The sequence below is a fragment of the Heterodontus francisci genome, chromosome 6 (assembly GCF_036365525.1).
Source record: "Heterodontus francisci isolate sHetFra1 chromosome 6, sHetFra1.hap1, whole genome shotgun sequence".
Classification (NCBI taxonomy): Eukaryota; Metazoa; Chordata; class Chondrichthyes; order Heterodontiformes; family Heterodontidae; genus Heterodontus; species Heterodontus francisci.
Genome location: NC_090376.1, coordinates 19,817,783 through 19,842,672, shown reverse-complemented (window position 1 = coordinate 19,842,672; position 24,890 = coordinate 19,817,783). Strand labels below are relative to the sequence as shown.

The 24,890-nt window shown below is 44.5% G+C and overlaps 1 protein-coding gene across 3 annotated transcripts in view; it reads left to right on the top strand.

The window, feature by feature from the left end:
* LOC137371161 (cohesin subunit SA-2-like) overlaps window positions 1-24,890 on the top strand; it is a 145,183-nt gene that overhangs the window by 27,576 nt on the left and 92,717 nt on the right. For all 3 annotated transcript variants that reach the window (XM_068033226.1, XM_068033224.1, XM_068033225.1), the window contains exons 3-6: window positions 10,544-10,728; window positions 13,665-13,737; window positions 18,588-18,746; window positions 23,532-23,628. In XM_068033226.1, the coding sequence (XP_067889327.1) occupies window positions 10,685-10,728; window positions 13,665-13,737; window positions 18,588-18,746; window positions 23,532-23,628 (373 nt within the window). In that variant the 5' untranslated portion in view covers window positions 10,544-10,684. The remainder of the gene's footprint in view (window positions 1-10,543; window positions 10,729-13,664; window positions 13,738-18,587; window positions 18,747-23,531; window positions 23,629-24,890) is intronic.

The window sequence follows — 24,890 nt, the reverse complement described above, 5'->3', positions numbered from 1 at the left end:
AATGGGCCAAATGGCCTCTGTCTGTGCTGTAACAATTCTGTGATTCTGTGAGTATGGTAGTATAATGGTAATATTGCTGGACTAGTAATCAGGAGATGTGAGTTCAAATCCTACCATGGCTGCTTGGGAATTTAAAATTCAGTTAGTTAAATGAATCTGGAATAAACAAACTAGATCAGAGAATTCTGAGGTATTTCAATAATGGTGACCACGAAACTACTGGATTGTCATTAAAAAAAACCAACCTTTTCTCGAGGAAAGGAAATTTGTGCCCTTAGCTGGTCTGGCCTATAAGTGACTCCAGACCCATGGCAATGTGCTTGACTCTTAACTGCCCTCTGAAATAGCCTGGCAAGCCACTCAGTTGTATCAAAACTGCTACAAAAAACTAAAATCCTTACAGACTGCAGCAATCCAAGAAGGCAGCTCACCACCACCTTCTCAAGGGCAATTAGAGATGGGCAATAAATGCTGGCCTTCTCAAGAATGAATATTTAAAAAAAACTGCTTAAGTCATTTACTTCAGAAGTGAAACAGAGAAATTAGGCAAAAAGAAAATTACAGCAATAAGAAACAATGAACACGAACAATGAAAACTGGAAATAAAGACAGAAAGTACACTGCAGGTCAGTCAGCATCTGAAGAAGATTCTGGGTGAGACTCTTCATCAGAGCTGGGTAAAAAAAGGTTGCAGTTTGATATCGGGAATACCATGTGAATTGTTTTGATTAGATTAGTCACTTCGAGGAACACTTCCTATGTCTGGATCTAGTGGATTGAAATGATTTTCACTTTCGGCTTCAACAACATGTCAAATGTCTGACAATCACAGTGACCCCTTTGTATTACTGACCTAAGTCTGATGAGGGGTTAATTGGTCCCTTCCCCTCTCCCATTGCAAAAAAAAACCGTAAAATAAAAGCAAAATACTGCAGATGCTGGAAATCTGAAGCAAAAACAGAAAAGCTCGGCTGGTCTGGCAGCATCTGTAGAGAGAGAAGCAGAGTTAACGGTTCAGGTTAGTGACCTTTCATCAGAAACATTTCCAGCACTTCCTGTTTCTGTTGCAAAAAAAAAGTGCTACTTTCCCCGAACCTTTGGGACTCTCGTTTGGCACTGGTGACACTATTGATCTGTGCAATTTTCAAATTATATGTTACATTTTTCTCTTTATTTCCCTTTTGGTGGGTCTTCACCTTGTGCCATTAAATGCAGTAGAGAGACACTGTGTGTCAATATATAAGCAAGGATATACTGCCGTGTGCTGACCCATGTTTGTTCATTGTGGTAGTTGCTTTCTGGATCATGCCTACTGTTGTCTGACTATGGAATAAAAATAGTTTGGGTTCTTGAAAGTAGTAACAATGGTTTCCAGGGAACTGTTAGTAGATTTTCCTTTTCTTCCGGTGTTTCTCCACAGTTTTATAGTCTCTATCAGTGAACTTCACAACTGGAAGGCTCGGACCCTAGCATTCAGTCTTTGATTTATCATTTTTCAATTTCTGGCTATGGACAATAGTTCAAACGAGTGTTTCTGCCCCTGTTCTTCCACACACTTAATTTCTTTGTGTTTTACAGATAATAGTTTCAGAAATGATTAGCACTCTCAGTTGGTTACTAAGAACAATGACTAAAACATAATTTGAAAGAGAACAGGAGATTAAAAAAAAAAGAATATTTTTCTTACATAGGAGTTCACTGAGAGTTCTGGAAAAAGCCAACCGCAAATAACTCCTTAAGACTTGCAGGTTGATAGGTAAATTGGCCATTATAAATTGCCCCTAGTATAGGTAGGTGGTAGGGGAATATAGGGACAGGTGAGGATGTGGTAGGAATATGGGATTAGTGTAGGATTAGTATAAATGGGTGGTTCATGGTCGGCACAGACTCGGTGGGCCGAAGGGCCTGTTTCAGTGCTGTATCTCTAAATCTAAATCTAAAAGATGACATTGAAGATGTCTATGTGATTAAAGTAGCCAAACAGCTCCTGGGTTTTATTATTGCATTTCTTCTGCTTGTCATATGTTACGATTGTAATAGTTCATTGAAGAAGCCTTCTTATTTAACATTTCATTGGCCTTACCTTTTGTCTTAATATCTTTAAACTTTTCTTATCTTGTACTTGCTGATTTTCATTTGCAGACGTGTTTTCATCTTTAAAAGTATCCATATTTTAATACCTTTTTAGATTGATTTGTTGCTCTGAAAATATTTCAGCATATTTATGAAGTGCTACTTTCTAGAAATCAGTGCTGTGTTGAGAATTGGTAGGAAAGTCATTTGTGGAAGGCACAGGGCTAATGTTCACCCAGTTAGGTGAGTTTTAACTAGTCTTTAGCTGTGCTCGCTGGATGGAGTGCGATTTGGAGCATCATTTCTTCACAAACACTGTCTGACCCCAAAGCAAATGCATCAGCTTGTCAAGGAGCAAGACAATGTGATGGAAGTCCAACTGATGTAGTAGAGTGGTCTAAGAGAAGTGTTTCTGCCCCTGTCCTTCGACACGCCAAACTGTGCCTCTGTCCCGAGACGCTACAGGCAGGCCAAGCTTGGAGGAGGGAAATGGGAAGAAATTTCAGACGTTAAATTGAGGCAAACTGAGGTCTGCTCTCCCAGGTGGACGTAAAAGACCCCGTGGCTCTATTTCGAAGAGCAGCATGGGAGTTATCTCTGTTGTCTTGGCCAATATTTATCCTCAATCAAAATCACAAGAAAACAGGTTATCTGGTTATTATCACATTGCTGTTTATGGGAGCTTGCTGTGCACAAATTGCCATAATTTCTACATTACAACAGTAACTACACTTCCAAAAGTACTTAATTGGCTGTAAAACACAGTTGTGAAAGGTGCTATATAAATGCAAGTCTCTCTGTGTGAAAAATCACCACAGGCTGCTCTTGTGAATCACTTAGTAGCTAGTTTCAGAGGAGCACCAGCACAAGCCTGGGATCAGAGTACTCAGCTGCTTTCATATCCTGGGAATATATGTGGTATGGTGAGACTCAAAAAAGAGGAAATACTTTGACAAGAGGCCATATATAAACAAAAAGTGATTCATTTAACAAATGTCTTCACTGAAAGTGTTGCCACAGGGAAAATCTACATTAAGCCAAACATAATGACAACAAAATCGGAACTCAGTAATGCCATTGATTCTCTAGCCAGTGGAAAGGCCCCTGGAAAGGACGGCATTACCCCTGAAATAATCAAGAGTGCCAAGCCTGCTATACTCTCAGCACTCCATGAACTGCCTTGCCTGTGCTAGGATGAGGGAGCAGTACCCCAGGACATGCGTTATGCCAATATCATCACCCTCTATAAGAACAAGGGTGACTGCAACAACTACCGTGGATACTCCCTACTCAGCACAGTGGGGAAAGTCTTCACTCGAGTTGTTTTAAACAGACTCCAGAAGCTGGCTGGGCGTGTCAACCCTGAGGCACAGTGTGGCTTTCGAGCCGAGAGATCCACCATTAACATGCTGTTCTCCCTTCACCAGCTACAGGAGAAATGCCGCGAACAACAGATGCCCCTCTACGTTGCTTACATAGATCTCACCAAAGCCTTTGACCTCGTCAGCAGACGTGGTCTCTTCAGACTACTAGCAAAGATCGGATGTCCACCAAAGCAACTAAGTATCATCACCTCATTCCATGACAATATGAAAGGCACAATTCAGCATAGCGGCGCCTCATCAGACCCCTTTCCTATCCTGAGTGGCGTGAAACAGGACTGTGTTCTCGCACCTACACTGTTTGGGATCTTCTTCTCCCTGCTGCTCTCACATGCGTTCAAGTCTTCAGAAGAAGGAACTTTCCTCCACACAAGATCAGATGGCAGGTTGTTCAACCTTGCCCGTCTAAGAGCAAAGAGCAAAGCACGGAAGGTCCTCATCAGGGAACCCTCCTCTTTGCTGATGATGCTGCATTAACATCTCACACTGAAGAGTGTCTGCAGAGACTCATGGACAGGATTGCGGCTGCCTGCAGCGAATTTGGCCTAACCATCAGTCTGAAAAAATTGAACATCATGGGACAGGACGTCAGAAATGCTCCATCCGTCAATATCGGCGGCCAAGCTCTGGAAGTGGTTCAAGAGTTCACCTACCTAGGCTCAACTATCACCAGTAACCTGTTTCTCGATGCAGAAATCAACAAGCGCATGAGAAAGGCGTCCACTGCTGGCCAAGAGAGTGTGGAAAAATGGCGCACTGACACGGAACACAAATGTCCGAGTGTATCAAGCCTGTGTCCTCAGTACCTTGCTCTACGACAGTGAGGCCTGGACAACGTATGTCAGTCAAGAGCGACGTCTCAATTCATTCCATCTTCGCTGCCTCTGGAGAATCCTTGGCATCAGGTGGCAGGACCGTATCTCCAACACAGAAGTCCTCGAGGCGGCCAACATCCCCACTATATACGCCCTACTGAGCCAGCGGCACTTGAGGTGGCTTGGCCATGTGAGCTGCATGGAAGATGGCAGGATCCCCAAAGACACATTGTACAGCGAGCTCGTCACTGGTATCAGACCCACCAGCCGTCCATGTCACCCCTTTAAAGACGTCTGCAAATGCGACATGAAGTCCTGTGACATTGACCGCAAGTCATGGGAGTCAGTTGCCAGTGATCGCCAGAGCTGGCAGACAGCCATAAAGGCGGGGCTAAAGAGTGGCGAGTCGAAGAGACTTAGCAGTTGGCAGGAAAAAAGACAGAAGTGCAAGGGGAGAGCCAACTGTGTAACAGTCCCGACAACCAATTTTATCTGCAGCGCCTGTGGAAGAGTCTGTCACTCTAGAATTGGCCTTTATAGCCACTCCAGGCACTGTTTCACAAGCCACTGACCACCTCCAGACGCTTACCCATTGTCTCTCGAGACAAGGAGGCCAAAGATGAATGACAAAGAACCCAAGATCTTGGCTTGACAGTTACAATTGGTCTATGTGCCCAAGGTTTAGGAAGGGTGAAAATAACTGAGTTCCCTCTCCTGTTTTCTGCCTACTGACTCCTGCTGGAGAGCATGCATGCATAGATGCTGGGTGAGAACATAAGCGGGTAAGGCTCAGGGATAGGCATCAACATGTTACATCATGATCATTTGACAAAATTATTGACTCAGCCACGGACATGGGGGTAAAGGCCTGCTCGGGTATACAATTTAAACCCGACCCCCGGGCCCGACCTGCCAACATCTAACCGTACCCTACCCGGGCCCGAGTCCTTTGGTTTTTTTCCCGCGCCCGACCCGACCCGACTCAACTACCGGAAAGTAATGACGCTTACTGTTACTCTTACTTCCCTTTCCCCCCCTAACCAAAAGGCAGCATTGTCACTACGTTCGACCCGACCCGAGCCTGAATGCCAAACCCAGAAGAGCGACCCGACCTGACCCGATCCCGACACATGTCATCAGGTGCCGTCGGGTGTGGGTCAGGTAGCCATGCTCTACATGGGGGCAATTAAATTGTATATGAAGTGTAGAGCCAACCTAATGCCATAAAAACACAGTCCGATTTAAAACGCATTTCTCCCTGTTTAGTGAATACCTGGCATTGTTTTTGCTTACACAAGTCGTCAATGTCTGCCCACACACTTGATGTAGCTATGCAGAGAATCCGGATAGATGTCCATTTGTCAGGAGTGATCTTGATCTCTTTCTCTCCCCTCTCGCGCTCTCTCTCCCTCTCTGTGTCCATTTTCACTCCTCTCTTTCTCCCCTCTCTGTGTCCATCTCTCTCCCTTCTCTCTCCCCACTGTGTCCATCTCTCTTCCCTCCCTGTCTCTGTCCTCCCTCCTCTCCCTCTGTGTCCATCCATCTCCCCCTCTCTCTCCCCCTCACTCTGTGTCTATCTCTTTCCCCTTCTCTCTCACCCTCTCTCTCCCTCTCTCTTCCCCTCTCTCTCCCTCTCTCTTCCCCCTCTCACCCTCTCTCTCTCTCCCCTCCCTCTCCCTCTACCTCTCCCTCCCTCTCTACTCCCACCCTCTTCCTCTCTCTCCCTCCCCTCCCTGTCTCTCTATCCCTCCCCCCTCCCTCTCCCTCTCTCTGACAGTTGCAGAGAGTGGCAACTGTACCCAGAGCAGCTTTGTAATTGGTCAGTTTAAAATTGGGACCCACCGGAAAACCCCTAATTTGTCCTGAGTTCGGAAGCCGCTGGTCCCACTCCTGGCACCTGTCAGCTGTGAAACTGACAGCTGTGAATTTTTTTTAAGTTGGACTTGTCTGGAAAGAAGAAATCAATGGGAAATTTCTCATTCCTGAAATTACCAGTCACGGACCTCAAAAATGTTACCACGGACACTCGTATCCGTGTACAGACATATTGCAGACCCCAGTTAAGGATGCAATGCACCTCATCTTGAATAGCCCAAGTGACCATTTGCCACTCATGAGTAGTCACTTGAATAAGATACTGGGGGTGCTTTTTGGGCCTGGAATCTTACCCCTGCATTGAGTTAATGTCTTCAGTTGAGGAGGAAGGAGTGGGGTTAAACCAAAATGTCAACTATTTCCTATGTTTTAAATCATGTGTATGATTTTTTTTTGATTGAATACCAGAGAATTATAGGGCTGATTCCACAATCCCATGCTACCAGAATGGAGCCAGCGCTGGCAAGGGATGCATCAAGGGCACGGCTACGGACAGCCATTTTCTATCCAATTTCCCGCTGGCAGTGTGAGATTTCGATTAGGCATATATCTAACCAAAATGGTGATACCTTCTGCAGGAGCGTAGGTACAGTCGGAATCTAATGCTGAGAATAAAATCACATGGCTATCTGACAAAACAGGAAAAAGCTGATTTTTTTTTTCCCGTAAAATCAAGTCAAGAGAAATGACTAAACCTCTGATTAATTTTATATGGTTCCAAATTGGCTTCCTTCTGCAAAAACTTTTCAGTGAATTCCCTTGATGGTTTCTGACATTCGTGTGAGTCACAACATGACTCATTGAGAAAGTGCACAGTCTTTTGTTGTGTGATGAATCCGTTTGTCTCCTTTTACTGGAAGAACATTGCAGAAATTGTTTTCTGTTAAGTTTTAAAATTCCACAAGCTGTTCTGTTGATATTGCCCTGTGCCTAATGTATCTCCAAAGACTCCTTGAGATGAGATTCTTCACTATGGCCTCATCCAGGATTGGCTGCTTGCTCATAATTGTCTTCTAATCCAACGATAGGGACATAGTGGTTGAGTTTAATGATCTCCTTACCTGATTCCAACAAGATTAGATTTTTTTTAGATTAGATTAGATTAGAGATACAGCACTGAAACAGGCCCTTCGGCCCACCGAGTCTGTGCCGACCGTCAACCACCCATTTATACTAATCCTACACTAATCCCATATTTCTACCAAACATGTCCCTATATTTTCCCTACCACCTACCTATACTAGTGACAATTTATAATGGCCAATTTACCTACCAACCTGCAAGTCTTTTGGCTTGTGGGAGGAAACCGGAGCACCCGGAGAAAACCCACGCAGACACAGGGAGAACTTGCAAACTCCACACAGGCAGTACCCAGAATCGAACTCGGGTCCCTGCAGCTGTGAGGCTGCGGTGCTAACCACTGCGCCACTGTGCCGCCACAAGGGTCACTGGATAGCAGACACCACTTTAAATGTTCACTCCCTCCACCACAGACGCAGAGTGGCAGCAGTGTGTATCGCCTATAAGATCCACTGCAGCAGCTTGCCATCTCAGCGTCATGGGTCGAGGCGGGCCTCTCCCCGTAGAATCTTACCGGCCCTCCCTCCGCGACCCGCGGCATCGAGGGGCTGGTAAAATTCAGCCCAATGTCATCAGCACTCGGAATATAATGGTAAGTATTTGCTTATCGGTTTGCATATAAATCTACGTATTTATAAATAGAATTTTAAAAATAATTGACGTTTGCCCTTCACAGTTTAGACATGAAAAACACCCACAAACCAGAACTTTGAGCAATCTTAAAGAATATATACGAAAAGAGAGAAAGCCAGTTTAACATCTCATCCAAAAGATGGCACCTCCAGCAGTGCAGTGCCCCCTCAGTACTACACTGGAGTGTTAGTCTTGATTTTTGTGCTTAAGTGCTGAATGTGGGATTTGAACCCAGAACTTTATGACTCAGAGGCAAGAATGCTACCACAGCTGACATTGAAACAGTAGTTTGGCTCCAGTTGACCTCAGGATATATCCATTTCGGCAAGTAACATTTGCACCACACATGTGCCAGGCAATGACCATCTCAAACAAGAGAGAATCTAACCATCTCCCCTTGACATTCAATGGCATTACCATCGCTGAATCCCCCACTATCAACATCCTAGGGGTTACCATTGACCAGAAACTGAACTGGAGTAGCCACATAAATTCTGTGGCTACAAGAGCAGGTCAGAGGCTGGGAATTCTGTGGCGAGTAACTCTCCTCCTGACTCCCCAAAGCCTGTCCACCATCTACAAGGCACAAGTCAGGAGTGTGATGGAATACTCTCCACTTGCCTGGATGGGTGCAGCTCCAACAACACTCAAGAAGCTCGACAGTATCCAGGACAAAGCAGCCCGCTTGATCGGCACCCCATCTACAAACATTCACTCCCTCCACCACCGACGCACAGTGGCAGCAGTGTGTACCACCTACAAGATGCACTGCAGCAACTCACCAAGGCTCCTTCAACAGCACCTTCCGAACCCACAACCTCTACCAACTCGAAGGACAAGGGCAGCAGATGCATGGGATCGCCACCACGTGCAAGTTCCCCTCCAAGCCACACACCATCCTGACTTGGAACTATATCGCCATTCTTTCACTGTCGCTGGGTCAAAATCCTGGAACTCCCTTCCTTACATCACTGCGGGTGTACCTACCCTAAGGCCTGCAGCATTTCAAGAAGGCAGCTCACCTCCACCTTCTCAAGGGCAATCGGGGAATGGGCAACAAATGCTGGCCTAGCCAGCGACGCCCACATTCCACGAATGAAAAAAAAACACATTTCGGCTACTTTCCCACAGGGAGTATCTGAGAAGTGAACTTTAAGGGACCAGGAATAAGTTTAACTTCTCCCAATAATATAAAGCAGGTGACATCTGATAGGCTGTCCGATGTACACCTTTCCTGACTTTCCTTTTGACAGTCTGAGACTATCAGCAGATGTTAAAATTACCCCCAAGTGTCCAACAGGCCAACTGTGAGCAACATCCCGGAGATCGGCTAGTTTCATTTCAACACAAATCCAGGGGTTCTGACAGCAAGACACTATCATATAGATCATCCATGATCCAACTGATTGTTGGAACAGGCTCAAGAGACTCCTGTTCCTATGCTCCTATCATGTCAAAGATAAAAAGGAATGCTAAATGTTAACCTTTTCTCTTTCAAGTGCTGAACCTAGTGGCCCTTGCAGTACAAGGTTTTGCTAAGTATCCACTTTTATTTCTCAGTTGGAAGAAATGTTTAAAAGTGCTGAGCTACAAATCACTAAACCACAGTTCGAGATTACATCTCCTCAGGAGAAGGCCCCATCTCTTTCGGTTCATTTATCAACATAATATTTCATATGCACAATACCTCTCCCATTATTGTAGCATTTTTCACTCTCTAATTCCTGTGATTGTAACCACATTGCCTGAATTTTTAAGAGAAAATGTTCTGCGCTCCTCAGGTGACAGCTGTCTTTGCGTAACTGATGTATGTATAGCTCCTCTTCCAGAGATACATATGCATTAGCTGCATCGGCTCCTCTCTCTCTGTGTGCAGAGGAGTGAGAATCTGTCCTTTGGAAATCTCCAATTGGAAGAAATTATCAGGTGAAAAAATGCTACAATATACTGTGGGCCTGGAGTCTTGTGGAAATATTAAAGCTTGACACATTCAGGAAATAAGCAGGAAGATGGCTTTCTACCACATAAATCTATTTGTGAAACTGAGCTAAATAGTGCTGAAGGTATTATAGATTGGTTCTTTCCCGTGTGTTTTTTCTCGTGTTACGTATTTTTATTTGCTGCAGTAAAATGCTGTACCACAGGTAACTCTTCCAACGCATTGCCCCCTTTTACAGAATTAGAAAATGATCTCACTGGCCCCTGCACCATTTTTCCTTACTCATCCAGCTCACTGCCTTGAGGTGTCATAGAGTCATTACGGCACAGAAGGAGGCCATTTGGCCTATCGAGGCCATGCTTGCCTCTTCCCCTCAGGACATGCTCATTGCCACACCATTTCCTGAGGAACTGCCTGGTGAAATGCTTGTCACTGCTACCTTGCTTGTAGAGGTGTTCTCCCTTCCTGCTACCCTGGTTCTAAGAGTGTTTCCCCTCACCTCCTACCTTGGCCCTAGAGCCTTCCTTCCTCCACCTTGTTTCTAGCACCCAGTTCCTTGAATCTTTCTCCTTTATTGTCCTGGTTCAAGAGGTGTTTGGATATTTGAACTCTACATTGCATTCTTAACATTGGTCTCCAAACAAAAAAAACTGTGTGAAATTCAAACTGCTGGCTGGTATACAGAGCACTGCGCTATGTCCTCATTTAATTAATACTTTGGACTTGTTCTCTTCTTATTTCTGCAGCTATACAGCAAAATGTGACACCAGGTGGAAATGCTCCTGAGTTGGAACTAAGAAGATGCATCAGTTGGCACCATAGAATAGCTACCAATCTAAGCAGACTGTTTTGTTAGATTTCGCTAAACTTTTGAACACGTAGCAGAAATGATAGCGGAACCAGAGTTATCCAGCAGGATCTCCCTCCAAAAGTAAGAAGGCATTCAGCTGAGGAGTGATTTATTTTGGGTCAGTTGGGGTGACGGGGTGGAGGAGGGGACAAAGTCAATCACAGAACAACCTTCTCCTAAAATCTTACTTAAACCTTACAAAGTGGGATGTTCGCTGATGATTGCACAATGTTCAGCACCATTTGTGACTCCTCAGATACTGAAGCAGACCCTGTAGAAATGCAGCAAGACCTGGACAACATCCAGGCTTGGGCTGATAAGTGGCAAGTAACATTCACGCCACACAAGTGCCAGGCAATGACCATCTCAAACAAGAGAGAATCTAACCATCTCCCCTTGACATTCAGTGGCATTACCATCACTGAATCCCCCACTATCAACATCCTGGGGGTTACCATTGACCAGAAACTGAACTGGAGTAGCTATATCAATACCATGGCTACAAGAGCAGGTCAGAGGCTAGGAATCCAGCGGCGAGTAACTCACCTCCTGACTCCTCAAAGCCTGTCCACCATCTACAAGGCACAAGTCAGGAGTGAGATGGAATACTCTCCACTTGCCTGGATGGGTGCAGCTCCAACAACACTCAAGAAGCTTGACACCATCCAGGACAAAGCAGCCCGCTTGATTGGCACCCCATCCATCACCCTCAACATTCACTCCCTCCACCACTGACTCACAGTGGCAGCAGTGTGTCCTATCTACAAGATGCACTGCAGCATCGCACCAAGGCTCCATAGACAGCATCTTTCAAACCCACGACCTCTACCAGCTAGAAGGACAAGGGCAGCAGATGCATGGGAACACCACCACCTGCAGGTTCCCTTCCAAGCCACACACCATCCTGACTTGGAACTATATCGTTGTTCCTTTACTGTCGCTGTGTTAAAATCTTGGAACTCCCTTCCTAACAGCACTGTGGGTGTACCTACCCCACACAGACTGCAGCGGTTCAAGAAGGTGGCTCACCACCACCTTCTCAGGGCAATTAAGGATGGGCAATAAATGCTGTCCTAGCCAGTGACGCCCACATCCCTTGAACGAGGATTCTCCTGAATGTGCTGTGAGCATCTCAGGAGAAAAATAATAGGTGCTTTAAATAATAGTATATATCTTTCTTTGAACACTTTCATTCATTAGTTATAAAAGTATTGGAGATGGGAAAAAGCGACTGGGCGGGGCTGTTACAGACAGGAGATCATGTGTTGACAACTTCAGGAGTTTGGCCTATGAGAGGCTGTAAATGCTACAGCTTTAATCCTTTCAATGAGTTTTCACAATGTTATGTTATTCTGCCCAATTTTTCTTGCTGATTGATGCCTCCTATAGAGCCCTTGTTAGGATACTGGACTAGATTTTTTGCTCACTAATTATGAATGGGTAGACATCTAGCCCACAGTTGCATTGATCACAGTGATCCTCTCGTACCCTGCCCAAGTCACCGAATGACTTTAGGCATGAGTTTCAGAGAGGTTTGCCACCTAAGTGAAGAGCCATTCCATTCGCTGTGTGTAACAACATCTCAAATGTGTTGAGAAGTTTTCCTCTGGCCAGTAATTGTAATAAGATTGTAAAGACACTGGAGGTAGATTTCCAACTTCACTACCCAGGCAGTAAACTCGAGAATCTATCTCATTGAATCTGAAAGCATGCTGTTGGATACTAACACTCGAATGCAGATGCATTCATTTGAAATTCTACATTTTATTAGGTTAATATCCCACAGAGTAACTTCAAGGCCATTCCGCAAGGGGAAGTTCTGATGAGGTAATGCTCTGGGTTTGCATCAGGAGTACCACTGTTCAGGTACAAATGCAGAACCGATTGACAGGGTGAAAATCTACTGTCTGTTGTGTGGGTTCCACTTCAGATGGTTATGGGCAACCTGATCCCAGATCCTAGTGGATTAAGTTGACAGTGTTGATCCGAGAAGCCAAAGGATGGTATAATGGAAACATGTCACATTGTTGGAGTAAAGTGTGCTCAGCTGAGGCTGCCACTCACACACATTGTTGGGACGGCTTACTCTATGCCTGGCTCTGCTACACCTGACCTGAGATTGCTTGACGGTGAAACTGGAGGCTGGATTTGCCTATAACCCATCCCTGCGGGGTTGGGAAGCCTTCTACCCATCCTCTTGACCCCGTAATTACCCTGCAACATCTCTCTGGGTCAGGGGTCATTTTCTCTGTGTGGTGGGCACTGGAGGTATCCTCACCAGCAAGCGGGAGTCTGCCAGTGGTTCCCAGGAAAATCCACTTGGCGTTTCAGTGGGACTGCCATGCAGCACCAGAAGAAGTGGGAGGCCAGGTTAAAAGGGTTACCGCGAATCATTTACAGAAGGCCCTGTCTAAGACTAAGGGAGCGGAGGCAGCCAGTTGACCCTGTCACTTGATCAGGGACTTTGCAGCCTTCCCACCACTACCCCAAAGACTGTTGCCATGGTTCACCTGGGGATTGGCAGTAGGAGAGGCGAAAAGAATGGAATTGGGCCAGGAGGCCAGGCCCTGCATCCCTCTTGGCATTTGGAAATGGCAGACAGGGAAAGAATGGAAAGTGGCAGTCTTGGTGTAGGGGAGGTGAGGGTGTGGAAATTAAGGTAGGAACAGGATGCAAAATCCAGATCTGGGTGTCTGTTCTGAGAAGTTCTTTTCCCCAGTACTAATATCCCTCCTCAAAAGGAACTGAGGAATATTATCCCCAAAACACTAGTATAAATCCCATATGATGAAAACTGAATTTGGCTAATTCAGCCACCATAAACTGTAATTCTGGGGACTGTCAGCCCATTATATATTATTGGCTAGGTCTCTGGTTCTCCACTGCCTCCCCAAATTTGGATGGAATCATGAAATGCAATCCTCAAAATAATAGAAAAATCCAGAACACTATCTATAGAATAATGAATTTGGTCACCATAGGTCATTCAGATTTGATGTACTTTATCTTTGTTTCAGAGAGAATGAGAGTCAATCTGAGCCTGACAATGATCTGGAGAATCAGAGAAGGGGAAGCGGAGGCACCATATCTGTGAGTAGAAGAAAATTTCCTCTCTTGGCCGCAGGATAGGTCAAGATGTGAAGCTGTCACAACCTTGAGGTTAATTATAAGTTACTTCACTGATATGTACCATAAAGCTGCCGGTATTATGGTTTGTTTTAATTAAAGGTTATTTAACCCGATGCTACAAAAACTTTCGAAGCCACAAATATTTAGAACCCACATTTGGACGTCAATTTGATCACATCGCTTATCAAATCATTTCTTAACCCTTTGCTGTTTCAAATTTAGACTTGTTTGACTTGACCTAGTTACATTTTAAATATATAAATAAAACAAAAGCCAATGAAATAAAAGGAATTCATAGAATGTTTAGAGCACAGAAAGAGGCCATTCAGCCCATCATGTCCATGCCAGCTCTCTGTCAGAGCTACTCGGCTAGTCCTACCAGCCCTCCCCCCACCCCGTCATTTCCCCACAGCACTGCAAATATTTTCTCTTTAGATAATTATCCAGTCCCCTTTTGGAAATCACAATTGAATCGGTCTCCACCACAATCTCAAAAGGTGCATTCCAGATCCTAACCACTCGCTGCATAAAAGAAAGTTTTGCCCCATGTCGTCCCTGGTTCTTTTGCCAGTCACCTTAAATTGGTGCCCTCTGGTTCTCGATCCTTCCATCAGTGGGAACAGTTTCTCCCTATTTACTCTGTCCAGACTCCTCATGATTTTGTATACCTCTATAAATCTTCTCTCAACCTTCTCTTCTCTCAGGAGAACAGCCTCAACTTTGCCTATATATCCCCGTATCTGAAGCCTCTCACTCCCGGTACAATCTTTGTAAATCTTCTCTGCACCCTTTCCAATGCCTTCACATCCTTGAGACAAGATTAAGGGTGATCTAATTGAGTTGTTTAAGTTAATTAAAGGATTTGATAGGGTAGATAGATCGCAACTATTTCTCCTGATGACCAAGCCCAGAATGAGGGGACACAACCATAAAATCAGGCAGTTCAGGGGTCCTGTTCCCCTTCAAGCCACATACCACCCTGACTTGGAATCCTGACTCGCCATTTCTTCACTGTTGCTGGGTAAAAATCCTGGAACTTCCTTCCTAACAGCACTATGGGTGAACCTAACCCACATGGACTGCAGTGGCCCACCACCACCTTCTCAAGGGCAATTAGGGAAGGGCAATACATGCTGGCCTAGCCAGTGACACCAAATCCTGTGAACGAATGCTGCTGAAAATAGAGACATATTGTTGAAGCTTTTTGTCTTGCACTCATCAGGACAGTTGCAAGAATAACCAATGTAAGGGAAAACAACAACTTATACTGCATGCGAAGAGAGGGCTGATTGGTTGGCAAGTGAACTCTGATTGGTAGGGGCGTTGCCATGGCAAATGCACCAGTTTACGGTGATTGACAGTTGACTGCCAAGCTTTATTTAAAATTTAAACCAGGCAGCTTGACTCTGATTGGTCAAAGCATTGCCCTGAGGAATGAACCAGCGAATGGCTGTCACTTATTTTGTTCAGCTGAAACAGGTGTCATGTTTGTACAATAATAAAAACAAGAAATGCAGGTCAGGCAGCATCTGTGGAGAGAGAAGCAGAGTTAACATTTCAGGTCAGTTACCTTTCATCAGAACTGCAGTGTTTGTACATATTCTTTCTCTCTCCAAAGTACAGGGCCCTGTGCATTAATATACTTAGCTTCCAGTACATACAAATGCGCCACACTGCGAGCCCTGCTGACAATCTTAAATTGGTTGTCAGCGTAATTCTTAGCACACTGTGGATTATTTAGCAAATGTTGTCCGATCACCGAATCACATCTAATGTTGGACATTGTGCTTTGAGTTTTGCAAGCATGGGATGGTTGGGTATGGCCCGTAACTTGCCTGCTGTTCTCAAGAAATCTTAGGCTGGAAATTCTGGTTGGGAAGCTGCATTGCCACAAGTGCTGAGGGAGAGGACTTGTGCCTGCCAGTCTGCCTCAGTGAACGCTAGTAATGGAGTCATTCATAAATAGGAAGGTGCCCACACCATGGTTGACATTTAACGGCTCCCTAACAAGTGAGCTGGTGGTAGGGGTGGGGTGGGGCCATAAAACTGAGTGGGAGGTGGTGGGGGGGGGTGGGGGGGGGCCATTCCCGATGCCTTCCCATCCCCACTGCAATTTTACACGGGGCGGCGGTGGCGAGAAACGGCCTGCCTGCCCCTGGCCAATCAAGGCCCTTAAGTGGGCCTTAAGCTACATATATTAATACACAGGGTCCTGTACTTTGCAGACAGAAAGAATATGTACAAACACTGCAGTTCTGATGAAAGGTAACTGACCTGAAATGTTAACTGCCACTTAAGGGCCTCCTCTCGCCGTCGCTGGTATTTTACCCTCAGAGGCCGGATGGCAAAGACCCCAAGAACACCACCAGGTAAAATCTGGTGGCCTTCTTATGGGCTGAGGGAGGGGGACCTTCCTGATTGGGCATCCTGTGCCCCACGAATGCCACCCCAAAACCCCATCAGCCCCCACTGCACAACACTACCCTCCCTCCACAACCGACCCCCCCCTTGCCTCGCTGGGGCCCAGCTGATTGTTCCCGGCGAGGCCCCAGAAACTTACCTTGATTCCGGGACCGTCCTTCACCTTACTTGCGATGGCTGGGTGTAGTCCTGCTTCTGCTAGCGCTGCTGGGACCAAGAGCCACCGGTCCACTGATTGGCCGACAATTCCATTAGACAGGACTTGCTGTCTCAAGAAGGTGGAGGTCCCGCCAAAGGCCAATAAAGGGCCTGGGTTGTGAAAAATCCCGGCACGGCTCCCCAGGCCTGGCGGAGGCGGGCTTGCCTCGGACTTTTCGGCCGGTGGGCGGGGCCTCCCGCCCAACATAAAATTCTGGCCCATGCAATTCTGGTCGCCACACTACCAGAAGGAAGTGGAGGCTTTTGAGAGGGTACAGAAGAGGTTTACCAGGATGGAGGGCATTAGCTATGAGGAGAGGTTGGATAAACTCGGATTGTTTTCACTGGAATGACGGAGGTGGAGGGGCGACATGATAGAGGTTTACAAAGTTATGAGCGGCATGGACAGAGTGGATAGTCAGAAGCTTTTTCCCAGGGTGGAAGAGTCAGTTACTAGGGTACATAGGTTTAAGGTGAGAGGGGCAAGGTTTAGAGGGGATGTGCGAGGCAAGTTCTTTACACAGAGGGTGGTGAGTGCCTGGAACTTGCTGCCGGGCGAGGTGGTGGAAGCAGGTACGATAGCGTCGTTTAAGAGGCATCTTGACAAATACATGGATAGGATGGGTATAGAGGGATACGGTCCCCGGAAGTGCAGAAGGTTTTAGTTTAGGCAGGCATCAAGATCGGCGCAGGCTTGGAGGGCCGAATGGCCTGTTCCTGTGCTGTACTGTTCTTTGTATATCAGTCCCTAAGTGCCTGCCCCAAAGGGAGCTGCCAGTCCCATAATTTACATTAAACCATGCCTGGGATGGGGTTGGCGGGGTCACTTACATTCTTGCACAAGTATTTCCCGTAGGTAAGACTCAGACATTAAAAGCAGAAGATAAGCAATGCCTTTTTCTCATGGCATCCTACTGTTACCCTCTAGCTTGTTGCTCCAAGATACCAAAAGGTTTGATTATTCACCCTTAACTCTCCAAAATGTCCAACATATGACTCTCCAAGCTTTTATAACAGAAAGGAGGCGTGGAGAAGGGTTGGTTAATAATGAGGTAAATCATAATATCACCTCACAGACAAGGACTTGTTTTCAAAACTATACATAGGAAATATGGGTTGGATAAAGTGCATGCTCACAGATTCACCTTTCTCTTCAATTTTATGAAATCTAATGGTGCCCTGAGACATGCATTTTGGTGGAACTTTACAGGTGACGTTCCCCAGTGGAAATCCCATCAGTTTCACCAATCAGACGCAGGTACACCTAATACAGTAGGTGTATTATTGTTTTGTTTCCCAATGGTAACTAATCTCAGAGATTAATAGCCATTTGTTGGGGGGGGGGGCGGGGAGGTGGGGGGGGGTGGTGGTGGGTGGCGGTGTTAGTAACAGCATCACTTCAAGACACCATTCCTTCATTCCAGTGGAAATCTTTGGAGTTGGTCAGAAAAGGTTTGATTTCATCAGGAATGCTTCACGCTTCTTTCTGCTGACTCGCAATTTGATAGAGGTGAAAACAGATTCAGTAGTAACTTTCAAAAGTGAATTGGATAAATACTTGGAGGGAATAAGTTTCCACGGACCATGAGGCAAGAGCAGGAGGGGAAATTAGATAGCTCTACGATGGGCCAAATCGCCTCCAACTGCAAACACTGAATCCCCAAGCCTCCTGTTTGGGGGCAAGCACTGAGTGTAGGCCAGCACTCTCTCTGTCCCGCTCAAGGAGGTGATGGGTGGTTTTTTGCAGTTGTATGCTACCAGCAATGAGTCTTGCCTGCCAGGACTGGCTATTGAGAAATCAGTCTGCCTGGCCATGGTTCCAGTGACTTTCCATGTATTTTGGCAGTTGGTGTGGAGCAACACGCTTGGAAGCCTGGCCTCTTGGTGTGTGGCCAAGGAAGTAGAGATAAAATAAAACCTGCCTTATTATTGTTGTTCTTCCAACTTGGATTCCAGGATCCACCTGCCCATGTGTTGGCTCCCAGGGTTTATGCTATTAAATCCATTTTCTGGTGGTGCAGCTGCAGGCTAATAGGCCCTAACAAAAACTCCAGCCTTAATCAAATGTCAGAAAAGGCTACACTCAACTTTTGAGGACAGGCTCAGCATTTCAGCCAATGCAATCAGTATGGCACTCTTCAAATTTGTTTTGGAAATCAAATGTAAAATGTTCTTCCCCTTGCCTTTTCCAGTCATGGAAGAAGAGACGGAGGGACCAGTCCGAGAAAGGCAGAAGGAGAGCATCAGCGTGTTCCCGTCAGAACCGAACGAATGGGCACCACCAGCGGGATGAAGACGTTGAGGCCGTCACACTGTTTGAAGTGGTCAGGATGGGGAAGGGTGCTATGCAGGTATTTGTGGGACAATGAGAACAGCCTGAAGATGGTGCGGCAATGTCTAACATCCCAGCAAGACCAGTAGTCCTTAAGTCATGTTATTTGTGGGCCTAACAGCCAAACAGTGGTCCTCAACTGGCATCTATAAGTGCAGGGGTTACTGGATCAGGAGCGACTGCACTTGCCAAGCTCAGGGGCAGTAATTCCAATTGTACCCCCCTCTCTGTTCTGGCTGAGATCAACTAACTCAGGACAAGACTTGACATTACAGGTTAGTACCATATCAGGTATTGTTAGGAGGTCCTAATGACCAAGCCAAAAACCATGATTGAATAATTGACATACACATAAAAAAAGAATGGAGCATTTTACCTGACAGGTCATAACATCAGACAGTGTCTTGGACTCCAAGGGTTAAATTACAATGGGTGATTACACAAACTTGTGTTGTATTCCCTGCAGTGTAGAAGGTTAAGGGGTGATTTGATCAAAGTTTTCAAGTTGTTAAGGAGAACAGATAGGATAGATAGAGAGAAACTGTTTCTGCTAGGACAAGGAAGCATATCTAAAAATTAGAGCCAGACCTTTCAGGAATGAAGTTAGGAAACAATTCTACACACAAAGAGTGGTAGCAGTTTGGAAATCTCTTCTGCAAACAACAGTTGATGTAAGGTCAATTGCTAATTTTAAATCTGAGTTTAATAGATTTTTGTTAACCAGAGATCTTAAGGGATATGGGGCAAAGGTGAGTATATGGAGTTCGGTCACAGATCAGCCATGATCTCAATGAATGGCATGAGAGGCTCGAGGAGCTAAATGGCCTCCTCCTGTTCCAATGTCCTTAAGATGGGCAGGAAATGAACAGCCACAGCTTTCTACTAATAAGTCTGAGAGCTGATTCTGGGATCCCACGCTCCGACCGGGGAAGTGGCACTCAAAGAGATTGGGCTAGCATCATCGCCCCAGTTCTCTGTCCTGCACTTTCTGTAAGCTCCCAGCATGAAGCACGGGAGTGTGACAACTCCTGTTTAGTTTATGACTAACTGGGGTGACCCCGACAACAGAATAGATGAAGAAGGAGTTGAGGGCTGCCATTCTTTTTATTCAGATGCAGAGCCCATTTGTTGGGAATGTTTGTTGCTTTGGTGTCAATTTTTGTTGATTAGCTCCTGTGAACCACCTTGGATGCTTACTATGTTAAAGGTGCTATATAAATGCAAGTTGTTGTTTTGATACTGCAATTTAATTCGTATCAGTATCAAAGAACAGTACAGCACAGGAACAGGCCATTCGGCCCTCCAAGCCTGCGCCGATCTTGATGCCTGCCTAAACTAAAACCTTCTGCACTTCCGGGGACCGTATCCCTTTATTCCCATCCTATTTATGTATTTGTCAAAATGCCTCTTAAACGTCCCAATATTCTTAGGCTGTAAAACATTCACTTGTTTATTTAATGTTCTGTTAGCTATAGCTCGAAGTTCCTTCCTAAGCTACCTCCCAAAGGCAGAATATGCATGACTTTGCCTCGGAATAATGTGACATAGAGATGAAGGTTTGGCAGCTAGATCCCAACAATTTCGCACTTTCTCTAATAAAAGCAGGACAGCAGATCAAATGGTATCTGAGAGAGAAAGAAAGGTTAGTGATTCAAGCTGTTCTGATGAACTGGTGACTGCCCTTTGCTTGTGTAAGTTTGGTTGATAACCGTCCTGACCTCAGGGCGAGGTCGGTTTTGTGGGCAGGAGCTGCTTCAGGCGGATTGACGTTTGAACCAGCACAATAGATTGCAAAAATTCAAATGTAAATGGCTTTGGGTGTAACTCACTTACTCTTTAAAATCTGTTACTTTTTGCTCTGTTTCTGTTGATTGTGTCCAGATTATGCTGATACCTGGGTGAAAATCAAGCAGAAACTCCAAGCCTGTAACTTTAATTGATTATTTTCACTGCGACCATGAGTGCTGCAGTATACCCACCTCCATGGTATTTTTTTTGATATCTCTCACTATTCAGCAAAAGAAATTCCAGGATTGACTAGGAATCACAAGTTATCCAAAGGAAGGAGGGGGCAAACTCGCAATGAAATCAATAATAGTGCGTCTGACTTAGAGCAGTAGTTGATACTGAGCTTCCTGTCACTAGTGAGCCCTGGTGTAGACCAACTATTTTGGGTGATGACCATTTTATGTATTATGTGAGTTGTTATTAGACACAAAACATAAGGAAATAAGAAATAGAGGCAAGAGTAGGCCATTTTGCTAATTGTATATTAAATGTGTTTAATTGTATGCTGGTGTTGGGCTCTATAAATGGACAGAGAGTGAAACTGTGGGTCTTGGGTTAGGAGGTGCATACTTGTAATGTGTATCTCTGTAAATCATTGCTTAGAGAAGTGTGTAAAGATTGGCTCCAGTTCTGGCTTTCTGGAATATAACATGGTAGCAGAGAATAGTTACCTAAAGGTGAAGGTTCAAAACTAAGAAAATAAAATTTAGATGGAAAACTAAAATCCTAGTGGTCATTGTGGAAAATGGCAAGTTTAAATTGCCAGGGTATGATTACCCCCCTATGCTCTTGGAGCCTCAACCATATGATAGTTAAAGATAGCAACCACATGACCAGTGTAAGAATAAAGTGGATTTGTGGATATGGGTTACATCCCTACCAAAGAGGAAGCAAGGTATGGCCTTGGCATTGTCGCTTCCTACAAGAAGTAAAATCAGAAGTAAAGTATTTTCTGAGATGGATGCCTGTTGGCTGGATTGTAATGAAGGTTTGGAACTTCTTAGAGTTTTTGGATGAAATCTACAAGAAAGATGATTTTTTTTGTTCGTTTGTGGGATGTGGGTGTTGCTGGTTAGGCCAGCATTTATTGCCCATCTCTAATCTCCCTTGAGATGGATATGGTGAGCTGCCTTCTTGAACCACTGTAGTCCTTGGAGTGTAGGTGTTAAATGCCTGTGAGGCATGGTTATACTTTGATAGATTTCAGAAAACAGATGGTCATTCCATGGAAGAATATAGCATGGACTTTAACAGATTATATAAAAGATTGAAAAAAATCAATTTGGGAATCCTTGGATCAGTATTAGTGTTTAAATTACTGGATTATACTAAGTGTCACATATGGACAACTACTGGTACTAAATGGTGTTCGGTCCAGTTCTCGGAGTGAGAGACCCTATTGGATCAGATGTTAGTTGCTTTGAAAAAATTCCTGCCATTTCCTTCAGCTTTCATGGAACATATGGGACATTCTGTGGTGACACAAACAATAGAGGACTCAATGATCGCCAGATTTCAAAATGGTTCGGATACTGGACACAGGCAACAAAATTAAAGACAGACAGAATGAGCATTATAGACTGGCAGAATGAGGATGAAAGCACCATTAGCAGATCTGGCTGTTGCAGCAGAAGACAAAATTGGAATAGCAATCATTGGTGAATGAATCCCAGGAATGCCCAAGGAACAGTTATTGGGTGCTTCAGGTATGACTCAAAGTATCATTATGTGGCAGACCACCCAAAGCAGAAAAGCATGGTCCTCGAAATGACATGACGAAGAGAATTCCGAGGAAGAGAATGAAGATAATGATGAATCGGAACAAATTATATCAGTCACAGGAAGTTTTAGTCCTGTGATAAATGTGTTAGTTGCAGACTTCTTTAACTATGCAGTACTAGATAGAGCTTGCACCTCAACAGGATGTGGAATAGATTGGCTAAAATGTTATCTTAATTCACTAAGTAGCGAGGATCGAAGCAAGGTTAAGGAATATGAAAGTACTACTTGCTTTAGGTTTGGTGCTGACAACACATTGAGGTCACTAAAGGGAGTTGTAATTCCATGTAAAAAAGCTGGAGTAAGCCATTTTATAAGTACTAATGTAGTCTCTAGTGAGATACATATGCTGTTGAGTAAACCTCCTGTGAAAAAGCCTCAAATGAAACTTGACATGAAGCATAATCAGGCAATTATTTTTGGAAAGTCAGTGGATCTACAGTTTATCCAGTCAGGACATTACTGTATCCCCTTAACAAAACCTGATGTTTCTTATTAATGGCATCAGGTGATAAGAATCAGAGAGAAAAAAATTGTCTTAAAGTTACACAGACAATTTGCTAACTCTAGAATTAGAATTAGAACATTACAATTCTAATTCTGGAGTTAGCAAATTGTCAAAGGTTAAAATCCTGCCAAAAGATGCAAGTGTGGTTGATGAAGAGTATACAAGGCTAATGGAAGAGGTTAGTGAGAAGTGTGAAATCTGTAAAAAGTATTGGTGGACACCACCAAGTCCTATTGTAAGCCTTCCATTGGCACGTGATTTTAATGACTTTAGCCATGGATCTAAAGGTATGGGACAAGTACATTCCATGTTGTAATATTTTTAGATGCTGGGTATAATGTTGAAGGATCAGCTGATTTGTACAGAAAGGTCGTAGGTTTTGATTAAACCACTATTTGTTCCTTCCTGACAGATAAAACCCATGACCCCTCCGCACAAATCAGCTAATCTTTCAACATTATACCAAGCGTCTAAAAAAGATTACAACATGGAATATCTCCATTGTAACCTTTCCAGTTTGTCTCTCTCTTATAGATATTACTATGATCAGTCTTCAACACAGCAGTGTCAGTAGTCACTCCAGATAAAATACTGGGAGTGAACCCATACATCTTTGAAAAGAAACCAATAATCTTTCTCTGATTTGCAGGAATTGCATCCTATTTTTTAAGGAGGTTTTTTTGGAATGCTGTATTAGATTGTGTGACTGTTGTTTTTCTCCCTTTGTAGTCTGTGGTTGATGACTGGATTGAAGAGTATAAACAAGACAGAGATACTGCGCTCCTGGATCTCATCATTTTTTTTATTCAGTGTTCAGGATGCAGAGGTAACCTGCTCTGATTTGTCACTAATGTGCACTGTCTTATCTATGATACATTACCCTGTATTTTACTAAATGTTCTTGAATACATCTAGATGATTTAATATTTTCCAGACATTCCATTTCTCACGGTTGAGATTGAAGCTCAGATTACATTCTAAAATGTGCCTATTAGGAATGATTGCTACATTCACATTTGAAAAATTATTTATAATGATAATCCCCTTATCCTCCCAATTTCCACACCTTTTCTCCTCTTTGCTAACATAACTAAAGCGACGGAACCTCAAACCTAACCCATGGGTTGTAAAATGTTTTGGATATTTCTGAAGATGCAATAAAGGTGTTTAAATTGTTAAGAGGATTCAATAGGGTGGATAAAGAGAAACTATTTCCTCTGATGGAGGAATCAAAAATAAGGAGATATTATCAAAATTGAGTTTGGCCATTTAGGAGGGAAATCAGGACACACTTTTTCCACTCAAGGAGTAGTAGAAATTTGGAACTCTCTCTCCCTAAAGGTGGTGGATGCTAGGACAATATGGAGCAATTAAGAGATCGAGTTTGGTTGGGTAAGAGTATCAAAGGACATGGAGAAAAAGTGGGTGGATGGAGATGAGATACAGATCAGCCATGATCTCATTGAGTGGCAGAACAGGCTCGAGGGGCTGAATGGCCTCATCCTGTTCCTATGTTCCAACGATAAGGCGCTGTATAAATGTAAAATCTTTTCTTTCTCTCATTCTAGAACCATTTTCAATAAACCCACTACCACACCCACTTACAGCTAAGGTCTTTCCTTCTTCATTAAAGTCTCTAGCTCCAAAGTTCTTGGGTTGATAGGAGGTAGAAAAGGAGCTTATCTGCTTCTGAAAATGCTGTCTTAAATTCTGTAGGTGGAGGAAAGCGGAGTTTAATTGCATCTGGTAGTGCAATACACGGCTTAGAAAATTCTTAATTTAATCATTTATTTGGAAATAGTACACAATTGGATGGGGCAGGGTTGGGGGGCATGGTGTTGTGCGGAGGGGTAGAGGGAGGAGGCTACGGTCCGATCCCAGCCATTGTGCCAGAAATCATGCCACTGCCACTGACCCTGCTGAAGGTCATTGGGTGAGGGACAGTGGGACCATGCTTTTGGTGTCACCCCCATTGCAAAGACCTAGGAAATGGTAGTGGTAGCTGGTTGGTTTCTGGGGGATGCTGGAAAAACATTCCAGATGCCTGTGTAGAGCTGCTTTAACCCCGACCAACAGTTTTTAGGCTTC